A 10,410-nucleotide genomic window follows, 5' to 3' on the forward strand; every position below is an offset into this window, starting at 1 on the left:
TTATTATACTTATCAAATTTATGTAAAATCGATAAAAAAATTAACATTATGATTAATCATTTTTAGTCGCTCATTTTCTAGATTAATAGGAATTAAATTGTTTCAATTTTTTTAGAGAAACTAATTTTTTGAATATCAAAATTGAGAGGTACTGGAATAGTTTTTTTTTACCAAAAAAGAGTAATGGGGTAAAAGAATTTATTTTTGTTTTCGCTATAGGCAGTTAAAAGGCTTCAAAAGCGCTAAACAAGGTGAATGGACAGGCCTTTCGAATTCAGGGTGGGTTTGGATGCGCGATTATGTGCGGTGTGTTTAGTTTACTTTTTGTCTCACCCTACAATATCGCTACCGTATCTAATCTCACCGGCACCGCTATTTTTACCGTAACCGCAGTAAACACAACGTGTATCCAATCTCACCCTCATTATCCATGAACAATTGGAGTGCCCACTTCACCTGATAAACTATTTAAAAACCTGTAGGGATTATAGCCTAATCCTCCGGGGACCGAGGCTGCGGGGCTCTTGCCTACACACCAGCTTTATGGTACATAGATCATAACCACATGGAAAGAAAAAAAGAAAAAAATGGAAAGTTTCAATTTTGATGGATGATCTTAGACTTGTTGCTTGTCATAACAATTTTGAATTTTGATTCAAAGTACTGTATTTCGTGCTGCAAGGGAAATGACAAAGAGCTGTTAAGTCAGTCAGGGAGTAATTGCCCGGTAAGAGCAGAGGAGAAAGATATGATATGATATGATTTGCCTTTTGTTGATTCTTCAATGTTCATATTCTCTCTGTATCCTCTAACATAGGCAGAGCTCGGTGGGTGTTCTTTCTTCTCAGCTACCCTTGAAAATGCTACCTTTTGAAATCTCACCACTATTGCCTTTGTTAGAATCTTGTAAAACCATCAAACAAGCATTTCAAGTTCATGCTCAAATAATCCTCAATGGATTCCAACACCATGTCTTCCCCATTAGCAGACTCATCTCTTTCTTTGCCTTGCTGGGTTCCGAAGAGGGTCTTAACTACTCTCAGGTTCTCTTCTGCCAAATTGAACACCCAAATCGGTTCATATACAACACCATGATAAGGGGGTTTTCCCATAGTAAATTCCCTGAAAAAGCACTTGTCTTCTACTCATCCATGCTCCACCATGTAAACCAATCTCCGAACAACTTCACTTTCCCATTCTTACTCAATTCCTGTGCAAGACTATCTACCCTTAAACCAGGAGTTCAAGTTCACAGTCATATCATAAAATTTGGGTTTGACTTGGATCTTTATGTTGGGAATGCTTTGATGCATTTCTATTCGGTTTTCAAACATTTAAATGATGCCCAGATTGTATTTGAAGGAAGTCTTGTTAGAGACCTTGTTTCTTATAATACCATGATAAATGGGTGTGGTTTAGTGGGCCGACCAGGGCCTGCTCTGCGTCTATTTAGAAAATTGCAAGTGTCTGGCGTTGTGCCTGATGAGTTCACTTTTGTTGCTTTGTTGTCTGCATTTTCATCATTGGATGATTGTAGGATTGGGAAACAGATTCATGGTTTTGTTTACAGGAACCTCTCTTGTGTTGAATCTAACGGATTGCTTAAGACTGCTATTCTTGATATGTATGCAAAGTCTGGGTTGATGGATTTGGCTGAGAGGGTGTTTAGCTCAATGGCAAGTAATAAAAGCACTGCAGCTTGGAGTTCCATGATATCGGGGTATGCTCGACGTGGAGAAACTGCGGCTGCTAGAAGGATGTTTGATCAGATGGACCGACGGGATTTGATTTGTTGGACGGCTATGATTAGTGGTTATTCCCAGTCAGGACAATATAGTGAAGCATTGGAACTTTTTGCACAGATGGAAGATTTGGGAATAAGACCAGATGAATGTACTATGGCTGCTGTTCTTTCAGCCTGTGCCGGACTCGGAGCTCTTAGTTTAGGTGAGAGGCTTCATAGTAGGTACATAGGGGGTGAGTTATGCAGCCAAAATATTATTCTTTCGACTGCATTAATCGATATGTATTCAAAAAGTGGAAAGATAGATTCTTCTCTAAATATGTTTCACGGGATCCCGAAGGGTTTAAGGACTGTTTCACTTTTCAATTCCATGATCTCTGGTCTAGCTCAGCATGGTCTTGGTGAGTCTGCTTTAGCTGTTTTTAGGGAAATGGAATCATTAGGGCTGAGACCAGATAGTGTTAGCTTTGTGGCAGTTTTATCCGCTTGCAGCCACAGTGGGCTAATTGAAGAGGGCAAAGAATTATTTAGATCAATGTTGGATGTCTATGGTATTAGACCACATAAGGAACATTATGGTTGCATGGTTGACCTCCTTGGCAGAGATGGTTGCTTGGATGAAGCTTATGATTTAATTCGAAGTATGCCATTTGAGGCCAATTCAGTAATATGGAGAGCTTTATTGGGTTCTTGTAAACTCCATGGAAATGTTAAGATTGGTGAAGTTGCTGCCCAAAAACTTATCGAACTGGAGCCTGATCATGGAGCTCATTACATTTTGTTGTCCAACATGCTTGCCAATACGAACAAATGGGAACAAGCTGTGAGAGTTCGGAAGTTGATGGAAGATAAGGGCATCCAGAAGCCACCTGGGTGGAGCTATACTGAGTTTCAGGGGACCATTCATTGGTTTTTGGCTAGTGACAAGTCTCACTTGCAAGACAAAAGGATTGAATCCATGCTCCAGGATATGGCAATGCAGCTTAAATCTGCCGGGTATGTTCCCAATACCGCACAAGTAGTGTTTGATATTGATGAAGAAGAGAAGGAAACTGTTGTCTCATATCACAGTGAGAAATTGGCATTGGCATTTGGGCTAGTCAACTCCAGTACCGGAGAAACCATAAGAATAATGAAGAACCTTCGTATTTGCGGAGATTGTCACTCAGCCTTTAAGCTTCTATCTAAAATTTACTGTCGAGAAATCATAGTTAGGGATGCCAGCAGGTTCCACCATTTTAAGAATGGATGTTGCTCTTGTAAGGACTTTTGGTGACCTATCTATTATCGATAACTGTATGAATGGAAGTGTTAACTATAGGCCGCAGAACTGCAGAAGCTGATGGTGTCTCTCACATGAGGTAATCTGATTGTTTGAGGTGGCATATTCCACTTGTTATGTGACGGCTGAATCATTATACAGCTCCGTCTGCTTTGCTTTCAAGATGAAAATGGTAGTTTGACACAGCAAGCCTTGATCCGAGGATTGAGATATTAGACTGCGATGGCTATCCGTCAAACTTTGCATCTTGCAGCTACCATTGAAACTTATTCAACATACCTTGTTCGAGAGTGATTCAGCAGTTTCGATCAAGAGCTGAACCAAGTCTTTCCAACTAATCTTTGTGGTGAGATTGGACTGCCATTTTCAGGTTTCATTTGCTGCCTTGTTCTAACCTCATATGCAACATGGTTGCTCATTGTATTGAGGAATTAAGATCTTCCAAACTGTAGTTCTAGAGAATGAAGGGAAAACTGTTGCCATGAGTCAGCATTTTATTCTAAGAAAATTAATAAATCTTTCTCGGATTGTTTGCACATGTATGTTGACAATTTTGTTGGAAGAGCTGTCCTTAATAAAAAAAAAACATTGTACTTGGTCCTAATAATCTAAGAAAACTGTTGCCATGAGTCAGCACGTTTTCATGTGCTTCAGCAAATCCATTTAAAATGCATGAACAATGACATGTTCAAAGCACAAATTTATGGAATCATTCACCATTTTATTTCCCCTAAGCTAAATCCAATTCCTAAAAGGCCAAACTAGTTAACATTAAGAACTCTTCCTTCAACATATCCATATTAAACATACATACATCACTGAATTTTGAATTCGAGTAATATTGATCATAGTCTAATCTTAGAAGTAAATCCATTTCTTTCTTGTAATTGATATTTGTAAGACTGTGTTGGGAAGTTTTCATAAAATTATCATGGAAACAAAAGGAAAGTAGGGTTGAATTTAGAAAGGCTTGAAGGTAAAGCCAATGCCAAGTTTAAAAGGTTGAACCCTGAATATTCCCAGCCTCCATTTTCCTTGAACTTTCTCCATATGGTGCCCTTTGGCCAAGAAACATAGGTTTTAGAAACCTGGATTAAGTGTCTGAATTTTGGAGAACACAAGAAGCAAATTAGGGGAAGAAAACAACTCTTTTGGCTCTATATTGGTTGTATTTTATTCATATTTCACAGAATTTTATAAAAACAGAATTCTGGATTTTCAATATTAAAATTTTAAAATCCCTATTTTTAATATTAAAAAATTATTTCAAAATATAGTAAATAAGAGAATTAGGTGTTAAAAAATATATAATTTTGGGATAAATTGTGCTCAATTCGAAAATATTATTACTAATAAATCATAGAAAAAAGAAATTACAATTAAAATTTTTAAAAGCAATGCTAATTTTAATTAATATTGGTAAATTAGTTGATTAGAAACGTATTTGGGAGATTATCAGTTTCCAATATTATTAATGAATGATAATTTTTGCTGTCACTATCATACTTCCACTAAATTTAGGGGCATCCTTTTTAAGCGTCAAACCTTAATTCTTGCAAAATATTCCATGCCAAAACCCAAAATCTCCTAATTCAATCTCAAGTTCAAATTTTTTAGTTAAAAAAATGTTTTATTTATTTTGATCTGCTGTTTTTTTAGTTTTTTTGGGGGCTAATTTCTAACAAAATGTCAATGCAAACAAAAGCATGATAACTAGAAAACCCTCTTAGATAAACAACTTGTGGCGTTTAGAAAAGATCCCATCCTTTCGCTCCTTCAACAAAAATTACAATATCTCTTCAAATTTGTTTTTGTTCTTTATTCTACCAAAACCCCCCCATTAAATAAGGAGGCAAAAAGGAAGAGGAAAGGAGGATTCTGCATCTCTTTTAGAGCTTTCTTTAGCTTGGAAGTCCAAAGAAAGTCCTTTCCTTTAAAAGGTGAAATTTCAATTTTTCGTGGATTCTTACAAAAAAAAAAAAGGAAAAAAAAGGGCAATGGATACCCTTTCTGCGTAATTTGCCAATGATCCAATGTTCGAACTTTTTTTTTATTTTCTTTCTGGTTTAATTCTGGGTGTTTCTGTTTAAGTTTTTATAAACCCCATTTGCTTATAGAAGTTTCATTTTTGATGTGGCAGTGTGGATATGGAGATCGATAAAGCAATCAGAGAAAGTGATGATAAGAGGCTTAAGACCAAGTACAACAACGCCATCTATGTTATTAAAAGAGCTCTTGCTCTTTACTCGTGAGTTCGTTTCCTTTTTCCTTCTGGGTTTTCTTGATTCTTTGTGAAGTTTCTAGCTTTGTAATTAATCGAATTTTCTATCAACTGGGTTCTGATTGTTTTAACAAAAAGAATTTGAATGATTCCTCCATTTGGTTGTCTACAGAAATTGAGGAAATGAGGACAGTAAATTGTTTAATCTTGATTTTTCTTTTTGAGGAAAAAACTTGTTGACCATGTTTAAACTGAGCCAAGAATTGGGAGGTGCCCTTTTTGTTTCTCTGGTCTTTGATAGTAATTTTATGTATTATGGTCTCCTACATTTTTCTAGCAAGCAAATGATTGATATTATCATCAATGTATCATTTTGTCCTGTGCCAGTAGAAGTTGTCTCCTTTTGGATGTTTCAATAGCTTCATGGGTTGACTTTTCAGTCCAATATATCTGTCTTGTTAGTAATTAGGAACGCTTTTGATGTTAAACTTGGAGATTTATTCATTTTTAGCTTCATATCAGGACATGTTTTAATTGTGAGTCGTTGCTGAGGCAACATAGCAGAGGAGTACTCGTTTTATTTTTAATTTGATAACGTTTGCATAAACGACACTTGTAAAGATTCATATACAGATGCTTTTGAAATTATTCTGGTTTGTTTCGATCGGATCTGAATTAATGATGGTTGGCATTTTGCTTCCTAATGCATTCTACTTATTTGTCTTTTTTCTTTCGTTGCTGTCCTTGTAGTGGTTGAAAGTATTAGTGTTATGAGAATGCAAATGAGATACAAATAAGGTTGCTTTTTAACTTCCATTTTGAGCATTCACGTGTCGAGTGGAGAGGATGTTGCTTTCTAGATTCCTCTTTTTTATGTGTGTTTGTACATATACATGTAAGCCGAAAAAAGTGAAGGTGATAGAGTGGACTTGGTAGAACTGGTATAACTGGCTTACTTATGTGGAGTTTCTGGCCACCTCTGTTACAAGGATTAGATTAGCATAAATCTTTTTCCCGTTCTAAACATTTTCCCGAAGCATTTTTGTAAAGTTGGAACAGTTGATACAATCTTACAAATAAGTACATAGTTCATTGGTAATAATTTTTCTAGGCATTCACTTTTATCCTTCATATTAAAAAAAGTATATTATAGGTTGGAGCCATTTTGCAGCCTGTAGTAGAAAGTAGTTTCTTATATTCTTTATGGACTTGCACTGTAACGTTAATTCATTTTTTCTTTTCTTTTTTGCTAAAAAAGAAAAATTTGCTTATGCTTGCAAGTTCTAAAAGTTTTTACTTCTGCAGTATTGAAGAGGTTGCTTTCAGCTTCAATGGAGGAAAGGATTCTACTGTAAGTGTAGCTTACATATATATATTTTTAAAGCAATCCTTCTATTTTTGTGTTGATACTGATATCGTCCTTTGATGTTATAGGTTTTGCTGCACCTTCTTAGGGCTGGCTATTTTTTGCATAGAGTGGAACAAAGTTGTTCTAATGGGGTTCAGATAGATTTTCCAATTCGAACAATATATTTTGAGAGCACTTCTGTGTTCCCCGAAATAAATACATTTACCTATGATACATCCAAGACGTAAGAATTTTTTTTATCATTCTATACTTCAGTATATTTGACAGGTTCTGATGCATTGCTGGGTGTTTTTCTATTTCTTCTATGACCAGTTATGGCTTGCAAATGGATATTATCCGCACGGATTTCAAGTCCGGTTTAGAGGCTTTGCTAAAGTCTAAACCAATCAGAGCGATATTTCTTGGCGTCCGAATCGGTGATCCTACTGCGGTAATTTCCAATCATACAATTACATCTGAGCTATATATATATTTATATATATATCTCTTCATCTTGTAAAATCCTGTTATTTAATTCTCTATGTTAAAAGAAGGCTTAAAAAATCTTGCAGGTAGGCCAAGAGCAGTTCTCCCCTAGCTCACCAGGATGGCCACCTTTCATGAGAGTAAATCCTATCTTGGACTGGTCATACAGGTCTGTCAATAAATTCTCCTCGTTTCTGTTAAATGAAAAGTTCTTTGCAACATACAAAATCTCATGAGACCTAAAAGGGTGGAAAAAATGGAGCAATGTTGCTTAGACTATATTGCTCTTATTCTGTTTCGGTGGGCGAGTGATGTTATTGCATTTTGCATACATTTGTTATGGGATTAATTTGAGTTGTGTGTGGCTTTTGTCAGAGATGTGTGGGCTTTCCTCTTAACCTGCACGGTCCAATACTGCAGCCTTTATGACCAAGGGTAATGATTCTTCTACCTTGCATGAAATATAAGCTCTATTGCTCTTTCTTTAACACTAACAAACTATTCTCTATTTGATTGTCATCTATATTTGCACAGTTACACTTCAATTGGAAGCATTTATGATACAGTGCCAAATGCATTGCTTTCCATCAGCAGCACCTCCAGCAAAGAGAAATTTAAACCTGCATATTTGCTTCCTGATGGAAGACTAGAAAGGGCTGGGAGAGTTAAAAAGAATTCTCCTCTAGATGGCACTCGTTCTCCTGCTGTCAACAATGGCCTAGACAGTGTGAATTCACACAAAAACAGGATGTTTACTGCCTCAGTAATTGGTGTGGGGGATGAGATTCTGTAAGTCCTTCGTACCCTTTTATTTTAGGGGGGTGGTTGTGGGTTGGGGGGGGGTTGATTCAGTGTTAGTGAAAAGGGAAGAGGAACTACAACTACAAGATAAAATAATCCCGAACGGGTGACTACACATTGTAGATAGATACTCTCTATTATTGCCACTTTCTCAACCTTTTTTCTTTCTTCTTCTCTGTGTACTGTTATTGATGAAATCCTATGGTACTTTTATCTGTTACATAGCTCAGGTTTGGCACTGTTGAGGATCAGTTGGGACCTTTATTGTGCAAAAAGCTCCATTCTATAGGTTGGATGACATCACGATCTACTGTTGTTAGGAATGATGTGAGTTTTCTATCTCTAATTTTCACCTTGATTAAATGAGTTTGCATGGTTTTGCTTAGTTAATGAAATAGCACATATAGGCTAGGCTTCTGAATTTATAATCTGCATTGACGTCTGATGATAAGCTAGTCCTGTACAAGGAAACTTATATGGAGCTTTTTGGAAAACCATACAATCTCAATTTACCGAGTGTATCTTACAATTCCATCTTTCTTTTTGACTTTTCTTTAACCAGATAGATTCTGTGGCTGAAGAGGTTGATCGATGTAAATCTGTCAGTGACTTGGTAAACTTTTGACAGTTGTTTGAAAAGCTATTTAGTGCTTATTTGTGGTGATTGCATCAGGCAGATAAGGAATGTTGATTTTTAATATCATTGTAGGTATTTTTGTATGGAGGAGTGGGCCCTTTGCATTCTGATGTTACTTCAGCTAGCGTGGCAAAGGCTTTTGGGGTTCGCCTGGTACCTGGTTTTATTTGACTTTTGTCTTAAATCTGCCTCTTTTTTTTTTTTTTTTTGACAACTGACCTTATGGTTTAGTTGTGAGAAATGTCGTATAAATTTGGTTAAGTCACCCTGTTTTATAGGCTCCTGATGAAGAGTTTGAGGAATTTCTAAGGCATCTTATTGGTGACCACTGCACTGGTGATCGAAATGAGGTAAAGTACTTTGAAGGTTGATTTATACCCTAAATATTGCTGGATTTCATTGCACATGCATTATATCTAGAGATAACAACTCAATATCCCGCAGTTGCCATCCTTAAGAGTTTTATTTTGCGATTGGGAGAATAGTTTTTGGTAAACCAGGGAGAGTTGATGCTGTTTAGATGGAAACTTATACACCCATGACATCCCGTTCTTTTTTAAAGCTAGTGTATTCATATAAGGAAACAACAATGTGAGAAGAAAAGCAGGTTTTACCAAAATTCAGCCTAACACTGCCGCTAGTCGTTACTTAGCACATATATTTCTTCATTTGGATTCCACACAAAATTCAAGTACTGGGTAGTTTTTTTCTTTTTTGTATGTGATCTCATCATCAGGTTTTCTTCTCCAGATGGCTCAGTTACCCGAAGGCATCACTGAACTATTGCATCACGAAAAGCTGCCGGTGCCTCTGGTGGGTGTTTACTTTAAAACCTTACTACGGAAAATGAACTTGAATCATTAATTATCTAATGATCCTCTTGTACCAGATCAAATGCTGTAATGTAATTGTACTTTCTGCAACAAATGCTACCGAGCTGGAAAAGCAGTGGGATTGTCTGATCGAATTGACTGGATCTGATGGCTTCTTAGTGACAATCGAATCATACTCCTCAAAGCGCTTGACGACAAATCTAACAGATGTACATATTACAATCTCTTGCTGTTGTCAATAATAATCTGCTTTCTAGGTTATAGTGTGCTTTCCTTTCGGAGTTGATTTAAAATGGTTTGTTTTCAATATTCTTTTGCTTTTAACATCATTATGTTTGGAAATGCAGGTAGAAACTGCTCAACCCCTATCCAAACTTTGTCTTGAATTTCCAGACCTTTACATTGGTAAGGGATGTCAAAATCATTAAGGTTCTTTCCTAAAATATGATATTTACTTCCATCTTTTGCTGAATATTGCTCTCTTTGTGCGTTGTTAAGGCTGTTTCCGCAGATCTAGACAAGGACCTCTCGTAATTAGCTTTGAGGGCAAGGTACAGGAGAAATATTATGAAGATATAAAGCATTTCTTGTTAAACTTCGTACCATAAGGTTGCTCTCGATTTCACATGATAATGCTTTGCAAATTTGTTTTACAGGATCCATCTAGAGTTCAGGCAGGTGTTGAAGCATTGTGCAAGAAGTTCAATGCAGGGGCATTCTCTGAAGTCAACTAGACAAATACCTGCTGTTCTTTCTTTTGCTTGATAAGCTTCAAAAGCTGAGAAGCTTCTTTGACTGCTGCGACTATCACTCCCGAGTTTCAGAGTATAAATGGTAGATTAGCGCCTTCGGATAGCTGAGAAGGGAGAAGGAAAGGTGAAGATGACGTAAGGATTTATTATGTATTGGGGTATATGATCTTATGAACATTAATACTACCAGCTGTCACAATGAAAGTGAACTTACTGGTGAAAACCAGAGTGACAGTTTAGGACTATTAACAATTTGTACTTGTTCTTATTACCCAAGATCAAGGAATCTCACACTTCTATTCTCAA

The 10,410-nt window shown here is 36.5% G+C and overlaps 2 protein-coding genes across 2 annotated transcripts; both read left to right on the plus strand.

Moving 5' to 3' along the window:
* Positions 1-483: 483 nt before the first annotated feature.
* Positions 484-3,562, plus strand: LOC107899479 (pentatricopeptide repeat-containing protein At3g62890). Its single transcript, XM_016825203.2, has one exon. It carries the CDS (start codon positions 861-863, stop codon positions 3,018-3,020), a length of 2,160 nt encoding a protein of 719 aa, XP_016680692.2. The 5' UTR covers positions 484-860; the 3' UTR covers positions 3,021-3,562.
* Positions 3,563-4,579: 1,017 nt separating this feature from the next.
* Positions 4,580-10,410, plus strand: LOC107899478 (FAD synthase). Its single transcript, XM_016825202.2, has 17 exons — positions 4,580-4,966; positions 5,167-5,274; positions 6,553-6,598; positions 6,682-6,839; positions 6,929-7,046; positions 7,168-7,250; positions 7,457-7,516; positions 7,616-7,870; positions 8,113-8,209; positions 8,445-8,495; positions 8,592-8,672; positions 8,798-8,869; positions 9,270-9,332; positions 9,409-9,561; positions 9,700-9,757; positions 9,851-9,903; positions 10,009-10,410. The coding sequence occupies exons 2-17, from the start codon at positions 5,174-5,176 to the stop codon at positions 10,084-10,086; spliced, it is 1,527 nt and encodes a 508-aa protein (XP_016680691.1). The 5' UTR covers positions 4,580-4,966; positions 5,167-5,173; the 3' UTR covers positions 10,087-10,410.

The sequence above is a fragment of the Gossypium hirsutum genome, chromosome D04 (genome assembly GCF_007990345.1).
Source record: "Gossypium hirsutum isolate 1008001.06 chromosome D04, Gossypium_hirsutum_v2.1, whole genome shotgun sequence".
NCBI classification, from domain to species: Eukaryota; Viridiplantae; Streptophyta; class Magnoliopsida; order Malvales; family Malvaceae; genus Gossypium; species Gossypium hirsutum.

What these genes read in the sequence shown, in the direction of transcription:
- LOC107899479 (XM_016825203.2), top strand. Translation starts at nt 861, where the DNA reads ATGCTACCTTTTGAAATCTCACCACTATTGCCTTTGTTAGAATCTTGT.
- LOC107899478 (XM_016825202.2), top strand. Translation starts at nt 5,174, where the DNA reads ATGGAGATCGATAAAGCAATCAGAGAAAGTGATGATAAGAGGCTTAAG. An exon ending in AGAGCTCTTGCTCTTTACTC is followed by an intron (nt 5,275 to 6,552) that starts GTGAGTTCGTTT and finishes TTACTTCTGCAG; the next exon opens with TATTGAAGAGGTTGCTTTCA. An exon ending in AAAAGCTGCCGGTGCCTCTG is followed by an intron (nt 9,333 to 9,408) that starts GTGGGTGTTTAC and finishes CTCTTGTACCAG; the next exon opens with ATCAAATGCTGTAATGTAAT.